This window comes from Lingula anatina, chromosome 10 (genome assembly GCF_051362555.1).
Source record: "Lingula anatina isolate TDL-2025a chromosome 10, LinAna3.0, whole genome shotgun sequence".
Classification (NCBI taxonomy): domain Eukaryota; kingdom Metazoa; phylum Brachiopoda; class Lingulata; order Lingulida; family Lingulidae; genus Lingula; species Lingula anatina.
The window spans coordinates 1,388,161-1,408,068 of NC_141776.1; the positions used below are offsets into that span (position 1 = coordinate 1,388,161).

Below are 19,908 nucleotides of genomic sequence, written 5' to 3' on the forward strand. Positions count from 1 at the left end.
CAATGGCGTTGGAGAGAGAGAGAGAGAGCGAGAGAGTGACTGTAGCAGTAAAACATGAAGGCCATAAGACCTTGAAAAAGAACAGTGACACAAAAAATAGACACCTGAGAAAATCCCATAAAGGTGCGTGATGTATCGACTGCCGTGACTTCCAGTAAACAGCCACAACCCCGTAAAAGAGGCTCCACTCTGCGTACAGCGAGTAGTAAGTGCTAACTGACATCTCGTGTATACCGTGATGAATGACCCACACAATGAATGAAGTTATTAATTTCTGCACGCTGTAATTTATTGCGCTGCACCTAACACTACCAGCACCCCGCCCAAGATCAACGGCTCTGGCACGAAATGCCTTCACGACCTGCTTAGAACTCGCAAAAAGCCTTCGTGTTCGGATCAATTTTCACATTAAAAGGTAGTTCTGATTTCTGGAGACAGACGCTTATGTCACCCCCCACACCTCCACCCCCCCCCCCCACCCCCGCGCTTAGACCATCAATCTGTATCATCCCTAAAATGGTTAATTTACCAGACAAGTCCAAGAATTACAGTGTTGAAGATAGCAATCAAGCGCTTGTCTCTCTCTCAACCCCCGTTCATAGGCAACTAGCAACTAACACATACACTGAACTCTTTCATCAGAACGCCAAGGATATATTTCCCCAAAAAACCTTAGGCTTATAATTGTTCTAATCTCTTATAAATGACCAATCAAATAATTTTCACCATGACTTGAGCGCCACTGTTATATTTTATGAATGTCAATTTAAAATACGGACAAATGTATAACACTGGTAGTTTGCTTGGCGACAGCTAGGCGACACAGAACAGAAACGTGCAGTCTAATCGATGCAACCTTGTGTTCTAGACAGGGTTCCCATGCCTAGATAGATCCATCTGGATCGGTCTAACTCCCTGGGGAGTCTCACTAAATTGCTATCAACTTAACCGGCACAATATAATATAATAATAAATGAACCAAAATCGAGGATCCAAGTTGTTACTACAAAGGTAAATGGGGATTAAAGGCGAAATAGTCTTTGAAGGGGAATTCCGAACGCGTTTTCGAAATGTATCCGCTTGACGCTCAATATCAATTCTTCTTTTTCGTCCATTTATTCAGTTATATGTTTAGTCTTAATCAAGACCAAATTTTAAAATTTATTGGGGTCATCATAAAAGTGTAGTTTTGCCGATGCGATGTTGAAAATTGAATATTCATGCTCATTGGACTTGTTCACATTGTGACCAACTTATACCAAACGTTGACGGTTGTACATGACATAAATCGTGTATGAATGCAGCTTCAGGATTCACATGACTGTAGATCGACATGCAAGTCATGTGACTTGGGTGACGTCATGGTCACCGTAATCCCCTAAGGAAATAACTGAAATATTTACTGCCATGATCTGATAAAAATCAGCGCTAATGACAAGTCATCCAAGCAGAAAAATTCATTTTGAACTTATCAGATCATTGCTTATGTCCAGCGCAATTACCTATCCTCACTTCGGGCGCTTGTATATTTCCTGCAATTCGCCCGCGAATAATAAAATGTCGTCTGCGTAACTTATTTTGTCGGTCTATTTGCGATCGTATCAATGAATGGACGCGACATTCTCCAACGGACAGCGGTTGTTAATGATGGTTTTTTCCATTACTAAGTATTTTTTGATGAGCGTATTTTATAATGTGGAAATCTTTTCAAAAGCCCTCATTGTGGAGAAATAAAAAAAAATAAACTCCAAACCACACACATCTGTGCAAAGCGGAAGTAAAAAATCTAAATGGATTTTAAAACATGGTCATTTCAGTCTTATTACGCCATTGAACAAGGCAAACACAATCAGTGATTTCAACTTGCCGGATCTCCCTGTTTTACGGAAAACAGATAAGTATCGGCCACCTATGGCAATTCGCCAGATCTACAGTAGCTTGGCAGGCCCAACGCCATTTTGGAATCTGCTATACCTCTAATATAAAATGCCTAATCAGCAAGGAACGGATTTGTAAAAACGCAAGGTGTCCAAAAATCAATCAGAAAACTGAGATATAAAGTTTTGGTATATGTGAACTCGTGAAGGTTTAATATTTCTGCAGACGCGTCATTTGAAATAGTTTTACCCATAAATCGAATCAAACATTATTCGAGTCAGACCTGTGATCAGTTGCTCCTTCAAGAAGAGTTCTCTCCACAAACTAGACTCGCTTTCGGCACTGCACGAAAGTCAATAACTTCCCTACATTCTATACATATTTGACGAAAAACAAAAAAAAGAACTATGCACCGTGTTCGATTTAATAATTAGGGATGGCAAGTAGTAAGAGGAAGGGCAGGAACAGCACGGATTGTAACCAAAACAAGATAAAGAATTGAAGGCGGAAAAAAACTCCCTCCCGTTCACAATTAAAGCATGTGCTCTGTGGTGTGTCACCCGCATAGTTGCCCCGTGTTGATGCTGCAGATGCCAGGGCTACCTGCCAAAGCTGAGCAGAAGCTTCAAGGCGAAAACAACGCGAGCTTGAGACGATCTCTGACAGACCCTCAACACCAAATTACGACCGCTAGTACAACGAGCAGGTGTAAGCGTGCGTGTACACGTGCATGTGTGTGTGTGTGAGAGAGAGAGAGAGAGAGAGAGAGAGAGAGTGGGAAGGAGAAGAGGGAAAGAGACGCGGTATTACAATTAGCCGAAGAAAGATATCTGCCAACATTGCAACAGTCTCCTCGAGACAAAAACTGCGGCTAACCTTGACCTTGTTATTTTTTGTCTACTCCTGACTATAGGACAATGACACACTGACATAAGGAAATAAACTCTCATGACTTTCGCTGTGTTTATCAAGAGCTTCCCATTATATTTCCTTAGTCATAAAGTTGAATGTGAATCTACACATTGTGTTGAATTCAGTATGAATCACAAGAGCACCTTAATGGGGCACAAAAGCGGTCGTTTTCCCATGCACCTGAAGGGGCATACTTGCCCACATATGACGTAAAAGAGGGTGTAAATACTAATCAAGACGTCGCGTCATCATTGTTTTTTACTGCCAATGTGCTATCATATCACGAAGATAGCTGCATAAATTCTTATTTTAAGACGAATAATAAATTCAGTGAGAGAGGTTCTCACATCGTACAGTGACAACCTCTCCAACATCGAGAAAAGCAAACGCAGTCTCTGCAAACTTGCTGAAAAACGACGTAATCATATGTGACGTCATAATCACACTTATGACGTCAATAGGCTGCATTAATGACAAAGAAGAGATATAGTCAGTAAAAGTTATGAACTGATAACAGAGCACATGGTGAGGTCAGACGGCTACACAAACCAATGGTCACGCTACTTTTTGGTGTCGGTGAAGATGAAAGCGCCCAAGCCGTTCACAAACAAACGTTTATCAATGGTCTCTTTTAGAAATAACGATAAGTGTTCACACTTTATCTGCATATCGCATTCTCAGTGGCTTTAAACTGTCAACTCCTCCATCCAAATGTGTCTTTGTAGTAAGATTATTTACGTGATACTATGATATATAAAGTTCATATATGCTATAAAATGAAGCCAATTGAACAGGCGCTCGCCACTCTTCTCGTGTCTTGTTTGTTAAAAACGCCGTCCGCTTTAAACATGAAAGCGCATAAACACCATTAATTTCAATACACTTCATAAATCAAGTTGTGAGCGAGACACCATACCCTTTATATTACTTATTCACAACAAAAATATTTACTTCTCTTTTGTAATATTTTATATTTGAAATTGATATAGATAAACATGCATGTTTACAACCTCAGGGAGACGATCATCTGATCATCAGATAAATATGAACGCAGTGTATATCCTGCGGTGAATAAATTTATGTTCGTTTATTTATATATATATATATATATATATATATATATATATATATATATATATATATATATATATATATATATATATATATATTTTTTTTTTTTTTTTTTTTTTTTTTTTTTCTAACATAGTATATGTTATATGCGATGACTGAGCAGGTGTTTTATGTTCAATAAAGTGGCCATAATGGGTGACCGCTGTGCAGGTCCACGTCAACTAGGTGGTCATCCCTGAGATCTGTATCAGGCTGGATTGAAGGGTGGTCAGTGTCGTTATTACTGGACGTGGATTTCACTGGAAAATGACTCACTCCTATCTCTTTTCTCTCTCTCTCTCTCTCTCTCTCTCTCTCTCTCTCTCTCACACACACACACACACACACACACACAGTTGAAGTCATTTTACAATAGGTGCACTGTTTTGTAAAGCACACACAATGGCTTGGACTTAGGACGTTTTCGTTCTCAAAGGTAATGCAGAAATCGGGAAGACCCCCACCCATCCTACGCTCTTTCGGGTCGTTTTAAACTAAATGTCACTTCTGTTTTTCCTTTCACTTTTATTCCGTTTATGTATTTGTATAGCTATTGACCAAGTTTTTGTTTCCAAGTTATTACATCGTAAATGTGGTCTAATTCATTCCCTTACTTTTCTTTGATCAACGTTGAGTTCCAATAATAAAGTTCTAAATGTTACGATTTAACCCCTAGTCGGCGTTAACAACCACTGTAACGGGGATTGAGATGATGACTACGATTAAAAAACTTTTGAGGTCGCGTTTTTGGCGGAAAAAAAAACGTTCTTACGGGGAATATGATTGACTTTTCAGTGCTGTCTCTTTTAGGTATTCTGAAAGGGGTTTTCGCGCCAAATTTATTTTTCCTAAAGCGAAAAAGTAGTTTCCTTTTACTCTGAAACTTTGCTCGACCCGACCTTGCGCTTAGATTTGATGTTGTGTAATATTTCAAATTTTATTTAAAATGATTTCGCTCTAAACTCATTTATACCGCCATGTTTTCCTGGTATTTCAGAAGGAAATATTGAGATGGCATACTTTTATCTGACGTAATTTAGGAAAGATAAGACGTTAAAAAATATGAATTAGGGCCACTGTCAAATGCACCTAGCATACCTTTAATGTGCAGTGTCAGTTATATTTTATTCTTTGATTCTAACCACTATATCTTATCGTTTTTCCTATATTTTTTCGATTCAAAATTCGAACTTTGATCGTCCCCACACAATATAACATTCCACTATAATATGTACATTATACCGTATTTCATAACTTAAAAATCATTTTGCTCGTTTTGATCACATCATTTCTAAGTTGTACTGGTTTTTAAGCACAGATCTAAGACAAGTTGCTCTGAACACAAATAATTCGCCTAAATATACTGTCAGTTAGAGGTATTGCAGCACAGGAATTTCACCACATTTAGAAATTCTACCTGAGGGCTTGAGCTGTTTCATGAGCCTAAAATAATGTCAATGAATTCACAGTCATGTTGATTTAAGTAACTGTGCAAATTGTTTGTCTCCAGTGAATCACGTTGCTGATGATTCTGATAAATATCCTCGCTGTAGCAACAAAATGCACAGCCACTGTACAAACGTGACTCTTTAACTGCCGCTCAGTGGAGCGTACGTTACTCGTAGGTGTGGGAAAAACAAGATCCTCAGAGAGAGATGATCATCTTTCCTTTTTGTTCATGATCTATGTATAAACATTATGGCAAAGTACGTGACTCATAAGGCACGACTGAGTACTATCTTGTTCTTTCTACTTCTCAAGAAGTTATGTGCACAGCACATTAAAACAACAGATATACTTCCTATTTCTTAACATGCGTGGTTTTTTTTAAAGAGACAATTAAACAACCATAAATTAACTTACGAGGTATCAGGAAGGGTTATTTTCCTGTTTTATCAAATAAAAGGGCTGGTGGAATATTGAAGTTCAGACAAAATCGTTTTTAACGTAATTCCCCCTGTCCCAGTACAAATGCCAACAATGATTTCACACTTTTCCTGAAAGCACGGCAGTTATTAAACATAAACATCACAGAACCATGGCAGTAGGAAAACTAATTGACTTAAAACGTATCAAAGAAATAATTTTGGAGCGGTTGGAGTGCTTTCTGGGACGGTCAGGGATCCGTTGCCCCCCAAAATTCATTATAACGAAAATATCTTTTCACAGTGATAATCTAAGGTAAATAAACTGTGGGCTCATGAAACGTGACTTTCATGGAAGCGAGCCCTCATGCATGACAATATAACGGTAATTGTTTTGCGATGAATATTCATACACAAATTATTGCTCCAGGCGCGCGCATGTTATCTTTTTCTTCCCTTAATATGAAATCAGACAAGGAAAGATAAGTACAGTGGCATTCATTGCGATCCTTTATGCTTTACCAGGATGTTGAAACGGAAATTATCGAATTTCTTTACTAGGGAAATAATTCCCCTTTGGCGCTTGGAAAGTGTTCTGTTGACTGTTAGCAGATAGAGGTTTTTTAATGCTCTCTCTCTCTCTCTCTCTCTCTCTCTCTCTCTCTCTCAGCGTATATATGTGTTGGGGGGGGGGGGGGGGCTAGGAAAAATTATTTCTCTTTTCAATAGATTAATAGACTGTGAAGCCAATGATTTTATAATGCGGTGAAACAGTACACAAAGGTCTCCATTAGAATGAGGGGCGAAAGCCCAAAATATGAGCAGCAGCGACTGAGCACGTCTGCTCTGGACTTTATACGCTAAATTAATAGGGAGGCTACAGTAGAAAACATTACTAGTGCTCGTTCAGAATAATGCCAGTGGCAAAAATAAAACTCTCTTTTTGTACTACCATCATTTTTATAGTATGGCACGGTTAAATTTCAGTACGTCTGTTATGTCTATTATGTCTCCGTCATTGGTAGTGTTGTCGTGTCATCCGCATCCTAAAACCCCGTTCAGGTAACAAAGACACGGATGGTTAGTCATTTGCCGCATTGAAGGATGTGACTTCACCTCAGAGAGAGAGAGAGAGAGAGAGAGAGAGAGAGAGGAGAGAAAGAGCGAGAGAGAGAAAGAGAGCCTATACTGACGATATCAGCACAATCATTAACTGCCATTCCATACTTTCTCACTTTAAATTACAGTATTACAAACACAAATAAGCGCACGCACAAGCACGCACGCACACACACACACACACACACGGCAAAACACCCTTAAATCCAGTTTAATACAAATAAAACAGACTTCTTTTAATTTTTTAATGGGAGTCTTAATTAAGCCCCTACAAACTGACACACATCATACAGATTCACAGGTAATACCACACCAAGCATCTCTCTCTCACGTCACGGCATACCAATTAACTCACATAATCCTATATCCCATCTGCCTATCTATTTATAGCTCAACATAAAGAATCTCCCAACAGAGAACACACACTGGTATCGGAGTGACGTTGATTATCGAACCTTTCTTTAAAAATCATTTCACATATATATATTACGCATATTATTTCACATATATATTTGTTTATTATGATCTAAGCCACTCTCCCTAGCTTGGATATTAACGCCGTGAACAAAACCTTGACTGACAAGGATTCCAAACCCCCACCTTGACTTAATACTGATAAAGGTATTACACAATGCAAGAGCTGTATCTAGGCATCTTACAATCAATGTAATGTATATCTCTGGTGGGAGGGAGTGTTGGAGCAGCCAGAGAAGCAGCTTCAGCAGAATAGATTACATTTACGAGGTAAACAGACGAGGAATGTTCACGGGTTATTCAGGATGGGTTCTGGCCCAGTTAGATTTTCCACATATAAAACCCACGGCTTCTGTATGCCTATACGCTTTGGGAATAACCTACCTTGATTTAAAATAACCATTATATGTAACTAATACTTTTAATGGGAGACCGTATAACATTAAGGGGTTATTCGGAACGCTCTGTTCGGTGTTAACGAGAGGTTAACGAGAGCAGTGGCTTAATTAATCGCATGTGATATACTTCTCGAGAGAAAAACACTACGTACCGGCTGGTAGTACTCCTCTGAGGCAGATGTCATAATGGCGATCCCCTGTATTCCTGATCATAGCTCCTCCCCATCCCTGTTTCACTCGGGGTCGGTGTATACACCCCCACACCGCTGCTACAGCTGACTTAGGGGTATCCGTAGTCTAGCCGCTACGTTTCCATTATAACTCCACGTTAACCATGTGTCAGGGACTCTCCGATCCTTAAAGCTCCGTAATATTTAGCGATATCCTCCGCTCCTGCGTTCTCCTAGGTAAATCCGTTGATTTGGGGTTGTTTTTGAGAGACCCAAGGCTTACCCAGTACACGGTGTGGACATAGTTTCCATGTTAAGTGAACATATTTAATAAAATCGGTGTGCCTCTCTTTAAAAATAGGTCAAACGCATATAAAGGTTTCGCCCACGCTCAGTCAGAATTTTGGGGAGAGAGATACATTCTACCTTCTTTTACAATTCCTGCTACATTTTTGTCTAATTGTTTGTTTCAATATTTTATATAAGAGTATTTTCTATCATAAATAAAAGAAGTATGCCTATGAAATATCCTAATTGAAACATATCTTTATCATAAAAGAAAGCCCTCTGTCTCTCCCGAAAATGAGCGCGGACCAATGATTATGGCTTACATGTACGTATGTTAATGTCGAGCTGTGATTGGTCAATTTTGACCTTAAATTCAACTCCACCCAAACTTCCATTCTTTAGCTGCCTTGATTCCCGTGAGCATCGATAAATAAAACTGTGTGCGTTTGTATATCATTGACGTTTTGATAGAACGCACGGTGAGAGTACACGACTCCAAGCTGCGTTTACTATTGGTTTTTTGGGCGTTAAAACGTCAAGGCATATATTAATCAATGCGTTAAAATGCATCCCAGGCTAGTCAGGTTAGGCCAGACGAATAGAATCTGTGGGTTCACGAGCGACGACTCTGTTATATAAATAGGATAAAATATCGATTTGGCTGGTCGTTATGTTATTTTAATATTTTTTGTTATGTATTGTACTTGCATACATTGTATCTGTATACATATAGTTTTTTTTTTTTTTTTTTTTTTTTTTTTTTTTTTGGGGGGGGGGGGGCGGGGGGGGGGATGGATAATAAAAACAGCCAAAAGGATTTTCCTGGGGTCAGTTCAAATCTCACATTTACTAAATCAATATACCAAATGGATTTTCCCTCTATGAGAAAAGTGATGTGCTTAAAACCATCAAAAAAAAAGGGTATAGGCTGAATTCGTTCAGCAACTTATCAGTTCAGTCTGACCCAACAGTGGTTTTTCATTCGGTCATGGACACCTTCGATTTTTTTTCAATTACTTGATGCGATACATTAATTTTTCCTGAATCTTTTTTCTACTTCGTCTTCTTTTTCATTATTTTCATTCATTCATTAATCCATTCATTTATTCATCCATTCATTTATACATTCATGCCTTCATTCTTCATCATTAGTATCCAGAATTATTCCCCCTCTTCCTCTCTCTTTCTCTCCTCCCCCCTCCTCTCTTAGTTTTCTTCTTCTTCTTCGCTAATTTCTTCGTCTTCTAAATAACCATTTATCGCACATCTAAATTTTTGTAGTAGACAGAAGGTATGCATAAAAACAACGTCAATACTAGTACGTATTGAATGTCAACAGGATATTTACGAGCATTTTTCTACGAGTAGTTTTGAAATTCTCTAACCTGTTTACTTCCAAGAGATATACGGGCTCATAAACGTATCAGACAACAACCAAAAGCTATCACAGTAGCTGTGCACTGCATGTGCAAGTTCCATTTCCAGAAACCCACGGAGATCTTTAGTAGGGGAGGAGAATGGGGGGGGGGGGTTAATCATCAAAGTTACCTACACACAGTGCAGACAAAGAAAACGTCATGCCCCGCCCACCTAAGCACTAGGGTCTTTTGCACGGTTTGTGTGTTTTCTATAGCCGCTTCAATTAACTTAGCTCCCAATGTTAGGTCTGTTGATATGATAATCACGAAGTCATTTGTTAAAGAGCACTTTAATTCTATCACGGTAGATCAAGCGTTAATACGGACACCGCCCTGTATACAAATAAAAATGAGTTGCTTCTGTATTCATGGACAGGTGTAAATGCGTGGAGTTTTTTTTATTTCCTCATTTATCAAGCAGGAGGTTGGGTAATTCGAGCTGGGCGTTTTTTGCGAGGATATCACGGCCAACGGCAATTTTGTGAAATATGAATACTAAATCCATTGATGTTCGCCGCTATAGGAAAACGGGGCATTTCACTAAAGGTGCCAACAATTAAATAGGCCTTTGACGAGAAAAAAGACTGAAAGAACGTGAATCATTGATACGGGAAACAACGTAAATCTCTCTCTCTCTCTCTCTCTCTCTCTCTCTCTCTCTCTCTCTCTCTCTCATACACACACACACAGACACACATAAACATGCACACACACACACACACACATATACACCCACACACATACACATGTACACACACAAATACACACATACATGCACGCACACACACACACACACATACATACATACACACACACACACAAACACACACACACACATACTCACTTCATTATCATATTTTCATTTCATCGCACAGACAGACAAGAGTCAGCAATGAATACTCGTGTGACAGTAGCAGAAATGCCAATAACCCTTCTCTTTAATTTCCTCGACGCCTATTAGCTCCCTCTTTATCAAAGTAAATTATCGCCGTGATACCATCCCTAGCGACAGCGTTCGTGACTTTAATCAATAAACCGACGAACAGGATTATTTCTCGGGGAACGGCACGGGAATTTTCAGGACTGTGGACTGTTTACACGAAAGCTAATTTCGAACAGGAATTGATCAAAAACACGTTACCCGATGACTAAATTGATACGTTCTAGGGATCTTAATTAATTACAATACAATACAATACAATACAATACAATACAATGCACTACAGCATTTCTCAATACATTTTCAATCTTATCACCAGCTTCTGCAATGTAATGACTGTTTACCCCTGCAAATAAACTTATTCTTAGACATAAACAACGAATTGTATTATTGTCCTCAACACAACGGAGTGTACGATAGTGGGCGTGACTGCAAGACATTGTTGATTGCAATCAATCGGCCATAGGTGAGTGTCTTACTGAGTCTTAGAGGTCAATGGAAAACCATCTCCACACCATCAGCATGCCTAAGACGTTAAGATTTATTATAATCACTGTGTTTAATGAATCAAATTGAGTCTAAGGCTGTATTCCCAGAGCTTTTAGATCGATCTATCCCCACGGGGAGTTTCACTAGATTACTGTCAGATAATCCGGCTTAAATGTCCGTCCCGCCTACTACAAGCTGTAAGGGGGTAATTAACTTTCGTGTTCGCCCGGCTGACAGCTATTTAGCGTGAACCCCCAGGGAGTTAGGTCGATCTAAAGTAGATCGATCTAATCTCTGGAAATGGGGTCTAACTGGCATCCATATAGATACATTTGTGAAATATATTCAATAAGATATTTTATTAGCTGATCTATATAGATTCAATTTGATATAATGTTCCCGTCAGAAACACGCTGTTATTGAAGAAACCCAGGGTGCTACTGGAAAAGTCAGGCATTTCCTGATATTATACAGAAATGAACTCTTAAAACCAGGGTGTTGAATAGAATATTAAACGTCCTAAAGTTTATCGCTAAATCTTTCGTATCGTGGGTGGAGGCAGTCCTAATTTCTCGCCTTGCGTGAGGAAGCATACTGGATTTACTGATCCCGCGATATCCGTATTTATTGTGTTTATATCTGAAGGTGCTGTGTGCGTGTGTGAGCGCGTGCGTGCGTGCATGTGTGTGCGTGTGTGGTTTTTATCACTAATTTGATTTTTAGAGTTTGAGACCCAATATACCCTTTACTCGTTTTTTTTTTTTTTTTTGTTAATCATTTCAGTTTATTTCATTCTATGTACATTTATATTTCTTTTATTATTATTATTATTATTAGTTATTCATTTATCTTGAAATAGACACCACTTTCGAATTTTGAAGATTTTTTTTAAAGACTGATTTCAGGGAAGCAAGTAAGCTTAGGGGTATCCCCCCCCCTCCCCCGTCCCGTCTCGATCATGGAAACACGGTCTGTACTTCAATATACCTACGCGACTGGAACATTTGTCTTTACCCTAAACCAAAATCATCGTGCTGAACTATTTTCGTTAAAGGTCTACAAACACAGCCGGCCCTTTGTATAAATATTTTATATTTGTGATGCCCCTTGTCCGTTCTAACTCGGATGCAGCTGGCGGGTTTATTTAGAGGGTGGGGCGACATTTAGACTTACGAAGACCAAATGCGCCCTTTTCACCCTATCTCTTTCATTCAGTTATCCGAGCTGCGAATAATTTTTTCTCGCACGCGTTAAAGGGAGAGAAGGCGGTTTTTCTATTTTAGAGAGAGAGAAATGATTTAGTAGCATCGTATGTTGTGCATATATATTTATGATAATTGCTTACACTTGTTTACAACGGCTTAAGTGGAACGTCTTACAAAGATATATCAATAGATAAGCTGAAATTTTTTATATAATAATGGTCTTATTCTCCACTGACATATTGAATTTATGCAAGATATCATGATATGATGAGACGGATGTATGTCAGAATTTTCAATTCCCTTCTGAAATATATGCTTTTAATGTTTTTATTTTTTTCGAAAATGAACTAGAGTCTCTGCAGAGAGAATGAAATCGCAGGCTGCCCTGGGTCTTTTAAAATCTGGAGAGCTCTTGTGGATACACCGTTTTAAATAACTGGGAAGGGTAAAGTTTACATTTTGCTTTTAGAAGGGGTATCCAAAATGTTATCAAAATTATCTTTTTGCATAGGTGATCTAACAATGATCGCTGAATAAAATTAATTTTAATTTGGTATTAAAATAGTGTAAGTAGGCCTAATTCAACTAAGTCTTGCAATTGACTCAGGTTAAAAATTAATTTAAATAATGTCTTTCTGTTAAAACTGTTTAAAATGACTTTCAACAAATCACGATTTATAAACTGGTTAAGAAGGACTGTTGCATTGAAATTTCTTCAGTCTATGTGTAACACAAGCCCAGAATCTAAATATTGACACATCTCTTGCTCATCGGCAAACGTTGTGTACATTTCTGATGCAATTTGACCGGTTGAGATCGTCATTGCTTCCGAGTGACTCATTGCTTCTCTGACGCAATGTCAGCAATTCAAAGGAGACGTTGCATCAAACTCCCTTTTTGTATTGAGATTCACCGCTTCGCTTCGTCATTTGATCAACTTTATGAGAAACGACACATGTCCCTTGTATTCGAACGCTATTGTTCCAAAGGATTCAGACTAAATAGGGATAAGATTGGTGTTCTACTACCAGTGTTAACGCCACGCTCGTCGCCTATTAAACATCGGGTAAGCCCATACATTTATTAGTAAGAAATTAGGATTTTCAAAACCATACGAAATTGTGAGCACTTTTATCATCACCTCAGGAAGGATTTCTTGGCAGATAACGTGTAAAAGTAAGAGAAGAATTCAACAACTGCAAGGACGTCGAAGACGAGGGAAGCAAGAGTGATTTACTACCACCTAAAATAGTCAGGGTGTACAGCATCAAGATATTTTAGGCTTATTTTGTGCTGAAAAAGACGGCAACTGAAAACCATAGCTCAGTGAAATAAAAGCTACATCTGTCGCGATCAACATTCCCCAGGAAGAGAAAAATAACAAAAACAGTCAAACTTTGACAGAGATTTCTAGTACCATGGGGCACGGTAGCGGGGGGTGGGGACACCATACGTCCCACTGGCACTCCCACTGTCCACCGCGCTGGGACCACGGTTACTCAGCACAGTGCTGGAGGTCACCCACGGACACGATGGAAGTAATTGTGGTGCAGTCGTAAGTGTATTTTCCTCACCATTCAGATTTCCCATTGCTTTGACGTTAAGTATGGGGCCTATAGGGCCTACATGCCTGTTATTAGGCCTATAGACCTTACCTGTAGGTCTACCCCGCGTCAGGTGTATAGCCTATTTCAACACCTTTGACGTAGTCCATGCTCAAAATTACCCTGAATATCTAAGAAACAGCAAACAGTAGCGTATAACTCGTGCCAAAATCTAGGTTTCGTCAACCTTTCCTACCCCCAAATCGTCTATGAAAATGTATAGTCTACTGTGCCGTGCTTATGAAATAATTGTGTTGTATTGCGGTGCGTCACAACCGGCTCACCTGTCGCATTCCAAGATGGCGACATAGGTAAGGCTACGTGTGCTGTTACTCGGGCAAACATGTGTATGTTTTCGTAGTCATCGTCAAGTTACATTTTTACAAGACGACTGTTTTGAAAGTTCAGAAGAACAGTGTTGTATTTGGGCTCTTGTAGCTTATCAACGGCCGTCGCATAAAATGAGCAAGCTCGACCCCCTCCCCCTCAGTCTAGATACTGTAGTTTATATAATTAATTAGTTCAGAGTAAATTTGTAAATTCTGGTTCTAACCTAATTGTCACGAAAGCAAAGGGGAGTCATTGTTTTATCTAACGGTAAGAACTTCTGTACATTGTAGAATATTCGTAATTCATTTACAGCCTATAACACTAACATCTAGATATGTATATACATGTAAGTCCACGTTTTCTCACACTAAAGCAAGTGAAAGTGAAAATGTATTATACCAGACTTATGTACGTAGTTTGCATGCCCATCAATGAATCTTGTCTTAAAAAGATCTGGAGACCCCCGATCCTTATGTCTCAAATATAATAATAACAATTACTCTAAAAAATGTCAAGCTTTTTCAAACCAAATAGGCCGAGTTGACAAACCAATTTCTTCTGAATATATCACCCATTAAGTGACAAGGAATCAACATGTTTTTGCCATTTTCTATTTTCATTAAATATCATGAAATGTTATGAATTTGTTATACTTTCAGTCCAAACCCAAATTACACTGATGCTGCAAAAGAAATAATGGATGTAATCACCAAATCAGCTGAAAGCGTTTTAAAACTTATTGGAGAAACTTTGTCAGTTGAAAAGGTCCCAGACTCAGTGAAGGGTGAGTTGGCTGCATCTGAGGTGCATTCAGAGATGATTGTAACTTAAAAAGTAATAATTAAGTTAAGGCATGTTTCTTGTAACATTCAAATGCAAAACAATATTTGACTGTTTCAAGTGTTGCTTAATTTTAGAGCACTGAAATAAAAAGGTTTGCTTTTTTTTTTTTTGTTAATTAATTTAGTATAGGTGTTGTTTTATAATTGTAATTTATTTGTTAATTTATGTTAATTTTTGTGTCTGTCTTTTCTTCTACAAACATTGTAGAGATTTGACAAACATTTCAGAAACTCACATGTGATAACTTTGATATTTTCCTTCCAGCACTAGAGAAAGACGACCTTGTAAAGCTAATAGAAGAACACATGAGGACTGGGTCTATATTTGTGCGCGTGGCGGGGCTGTCTGGCGCACTCGCAGTATGCATGGGAGCATATGGAGCACATGGTAAAGTACATGAGACATGATTTACTAACTAAATTTGAACAGATTTGATCACTTACATTTCCCAAAATAAAGTTCTGAAAGTAATACAGTTCATGCCAAGAGTTATTATTTTTTATTGTTTATTTATTTATTTATTTATTTATTTATTTATTTATTTATTTTTTTTTTTGTGAGTAGTAGTTCTGAAAAATGTTGAAACAAGTGATATATAAGAAAAGAAACATTTGAAATCTGAGAGTTTTTGAGCATACTTAATGAGAAATGAGTGGGTGTCTTGTTTGAGAAAAAAAAACAATATTTGAGAACACCATGTTTTAGCAGTCTGTGTCGGGTACTGTACAAGGTCAACAACAATGTTGGCTCTCTGATCTTGAAGCTGTTAAATGTTGGTCTAGTCTAGACTAGTATCTAGAGTTGAAAAACAAATGTAAGCCATGCCAATAACATGAGGACACTGTGACTTTGCTATTGGGATAAAATTGGGTTATATATATATATATATATATATATATATATATATATATATATATATATATGTTTGCTGTTGATTTTAACAAAGAATAATGTATGCCCTTACCTCATTAAGTTTATAATCGTTTCAGGATTGAGAAATGCTGACCCTGATAAGAGAAGTGTAAGTAATTTTGTGCTAAAGGAGAAAAATTGAGTTAAACTTTATATCAAGTGTGCAGGTCAAAGTTATGATTGTACTTGATTCAGTCTTGTAATTTTTTTTTTTGTACATTGTATGTTTCTTTTATTTCTTTCTGTTTGTGGAAAATAAGCATAAAGAGAAAAAAACAGGAAAAAAATTATACAATTATAGAACACACTTATATGTATACTTTTATGAAATCCATGATCTTTTTATCACAGGTTTATGAGACAGCCAATAAATATCACTTGATTCACAGCCTAGCACTTTTGGGAACACCCCTCACAAGAAGACCTTTTCTGGTGGGTTGAATACACTTAAGGCCAATTCCCAATCGAAACTAGTCTTAGTCTGCCCAACTATGCAGGGATCCTTGATGAATGCAATTTAGTCAAATCGGGTATTACCCCCCCCTCCCCAGCTAGAATTAAGACACAATAAAAAAGAAAGACGGACAGATTTCAGCTAACATGTAATTTTTTTTTATATTTAATTGCAAAAAAAATAAAAAAATTAGTAAAATATTAAAATTACACAGAAAAAAAATACAAAATAAGCAATCATACTTGATTCAGACTTTACTTTTTTGCTAACACTATCTTTTTTAACCCGTTTTCCAGGTGGGGTCTCTACTCTGCTCCGGTATGCTTCTATTCTCAGGAAGTTGTTATTACTACTCTCTCACCGGACATGACACGGTGAGAAAGGTAACGCCATATGGAGGACTGTTACTTATAGCAGGCTGGTTTGCTATGGCCTTATAACATGACTGCTTTTAACCCAGTGGTCCAAAATTCAGTGCCGTGAACTGTTTAGAGATTTCTGTTTGTAATATTGACAATTGTTACATGGTGCTCTGCATCAGAATGGGCGTTTAAGATACCAGAAAGTTCAAGTTTGTGATCTGGTATGAGTGTATTATTGATGTGAAGAACAATCTTTGACTTTTTTTCCTTCCTCTAAGTGATTCATGAAGCAATAACAGAAGCATATGTATTGAAGTGTACCCAGCATTTTCGTCACTAGAGTACAAAAGTGTATAGAAATGCTGTTGAAGATTTCCCCAGCAAGTGGAGAGACTCACACCAGTAAACAATGGGGTTTTAGAGTAGAAAGTAGTAGACCAGTGTGAGTTAGAAAATGCACATAGTGAGTTTTATGTAGCAACTCTGCCTTTGTACAGCAGTCTTGAATTGGCTGCCATCATTAAAATGAAAAATTTAGAAAAATTAAGATTTTTTCATGAGGAATAGTACACTGTCCCATGAATGGCTGGAAAATATTAAGAAATGACAAGGTATAATGAAGGTAATATAAGGGGGCAGATTGAGTCTTTTTTGTGATGAAGCAGCACCTGTTCACAGTTACTCCCAGTGTAAGTTTGAGATTTGTGATCAAGTACATATTCAAGTGATTCGTTTTCTTAGTATATTAGTATTTAGTTGCTAATTGTTAAATTGACCATCTTTTTATAACTTACCAAGTTATTATATTGAGAGTTTGGGGTCTAACGTACAAATAAAATCATTAATCTTATTATATTGAGAGTTTGGGGTCTAACGTACAAATAAAATGATTAATCATTGATTTATTACGCTCTCTCTCTCTCTCTCTCTCAAGTTCTGAACATTTGGATTTTAAGTTTGCATTAATTTAGCATTAAGACGTAGCTAGATTTGACAAACATTTTAAGAAGTTGAAACCAACTTCCCAGTCATCGCAACTGTACGTGTACAGCCACGCTTTCTTCGCTAACACACTCGGTCGTGTCGGGGCACCGTTGCCGCAGCACAACTGTATTGTAAAGAATTATCTAAAAGGACCCTTACTCATTTTCTACTAGCAAATAAATTATGTTGGAGGGCATCGCTCTTGTGTGCATAAAATGTGGATCTGTAGGCAAATCTTTTATGACCTTTGTGAAGCGAACGTGATGAAACGTGGATGCATCACTGAGTGGCGGTGCCGTCAGAAATTTGATCCTATAATTTGTAGAACCGATGGCTAGATGCGTAAATGGAAAAAGCGTCAGCTTTCTGCAGAGAAATACAAGTTATGAAAATAAGTGATTGGATAAATATACGCATAAAGTGATGAATGAAGACAGATATCAAGTAATTGTGCCGAAGTTGAAACTTTATGCCTAGCACGATTGGTCGAAAATTAATTGTCATCTATGACGTAAAAGTTTTTCGTAACGCATGACGTCATAAGAGTGCTACGTCACCATGCTGTGGTAACGCGGATTCGCTTTTTGTTTGCCAGGAAGCAACGCAAGTTTTCACGCTGTCTTAATTGTGTTATGATATCATATCTGCGCGCCTTTGCCATATGACATGATGAAGAATTATACGCGATTTTAGGTAAGTTGACAAAACGTGTACTTGCATGTGTGGCTGTGCATGAAATAGTGTGTTCAGTACGTGTTTTCAGATAGTACTCAAATTGTTTACATTGATATATAACAGAAAAAGTTTTTTGAGAAAAGTTCAAGCTCAAATAAAGGGTAAAAAAGCGTCAGTTGGGTATGGTAGATTTACTTACGAGAATGCGTGTTGACAAGCTGAAATATTCTTTTTGTTGCTATTGTTATCATGATTGCCCAACACGCGAAAAAGAACGCTACTGCAGGAATACAATCACACAGAGAAACTGATCCTCCTTTCCACAAACCTTAAGAGAGTGGGCAAAATTTTCTTTTCGCACGTAGGATAAGAAAATTTTATATTTACCGAATTTAGCCCCTTTGCTTTGTTTTAAATAACGGAAAAGCGGTAATTTAGATAGTGCTACAGGTAGGGTCTCATTATTTTAAATTTTCTCTCACATTTAACAATGGAATTGTGCCCCCTCACATAATATTATCACACACACATACACACGCACGAACTCACACACTCACTCACAAATTCACACACACGCGCGCGCGCACACACACACACGGTCACCATTCACACGTTTCCGATCTTCAACGTTATATATATAAACTTGCCTGTACAACTTTGTAGTACCTTATTCTTGTTTCCTGATATCACAGTATTTTGTAACACGCAACTGGAAAATTAGAATCCAAAAACGGATTTACGGCTCGTTATTTTGTCAACGGTTGTGCACATGGTATACCTTGATAATTAAAGAAAAAAGTTTAAACTGCCGGTAATGTTATTTATGTAAAGTCTAATTCTCATGGCGTATTATTAATTCTGTCTCCAATTTTATCAGCTGAGTATTAGAGAGTTGTAGGACTTCAACAGTAGTTTAAACTGCATCTTCATAAGTGTCGCTTTCTTTCATGATTGGTATTTATCATGCATACATTGATTAGTTTATAATAATTTTAATCAGCTTCCAAATAGACGAATTCACGCCCAGTGCAGCGTTGTAACGTTCAGTCACCCTCAGCTGTGTCGCTTTCTCTTATTTTTGATGTTTGTCATTTACGAAGTGAATATTTTTATGAAAGTTGATTAGCATTCAAATAGAATTATTGACGACTACAGCATCAGTATAACGATTCCTTTAGATTTAATAGTGTATAGGAACTTGAATGAGTTTTGACAGAGAGAAAGAGAGAGAGAGAGGTATCGTTTATTGATGAAAAAATAAAGGGATAACCCCCATTCATAAGGACCTCTTTTGGTTACATTAGTGGTGTGTACCATATCACATACCGGCATAACGATATCTGTATCCGAAAGTTCCTTCCAGAAAGAAGATTCTGTCCCATCTCATATAATTATACGAAAGATAATAAAAAATATTATGTCATTTCAAAAAAATATAGAACAGAAAGGAAACCATTTCACTTTTACTTTGACTTCAT

The 19,908-nt window shown here is 37.7% G+C and overlaps 2 protein-coding genes across 2 annotated transcripts in view; one reads left to right on the forward strand and one right to left on the reverse strand.

Annotated features, from left to right (window-relative positions):
• The window catches only part of LOC106161123 (uncharacterized), a 33,758-nt gene extending 25,440 nt beyond the window's left edge, over positions 1-8,318 (reverse strand). The window contains exon 1 of the mRNA XM_086997394.1: positions 7,909-8,318. Coding sequence (XP_086853520.1) covers positions 7,909-7,941 — 33 coding nt within the window. The 5' untranslated portion in view covers positions 7,942-8,318. The remainder of the gene's footprint in view (positions 1-7,908) is intronic.
• Positions 8,319-13,532: 5,214 nt separating this feature from the next.
• On the forward strand, positions 13,533-17,672 carry LOC106158255 (transmembrane protein 256 homolog). Its single transcript, XM_013534165.2, has 6 exons — positions 13,533-13,821; positions 14,860-14,984; positions 15,308-15,430; positions 16,033-16,064; positions 16,307-16,387; positions 16,706-17,672. The coding sequence occupies exons 1-6, from the start codon at positions 13,685-13,687 to the stop codon at positions 16,847-16,849; spliced, it is 642 nt and encodes a 213-aa protein (XP_013389619.2). The 5' UTR covers positions 13,533-13,684; the 3' UTR covers positions 16,850-17,672.
• Positions 17,673-19,908: the final 2,236 nt, after the last annotated feature.

What these genes read in the sequence shown, in the direction of transcription:
- LOC106158255 (XM_013534165.2), top strand. Translation starts at nt 13,685, where the DNA reads ATGGGGCACGGTAGCGGGGGGTGGGGACACCATACGTCCCACTGGCAC. An exon ending in GGTCCCAGACTCAGTGAAGG is followed by an intron (nt 14,985 to 15,307) that starts GTGAGTTGGCTG and finishes TTTTCCTTCCAG; the next exon opens with CACTAGAGAAAGACGACCTT. An exon ending in GGGAGCATATGGAGCACATG is followed by an intron (nt 15,431 to 16,032) that starts GTAAAGTACATG and finishes TAATCGTTTCAG; the next exon opens with GATTGAGAAATGCTGACCCT.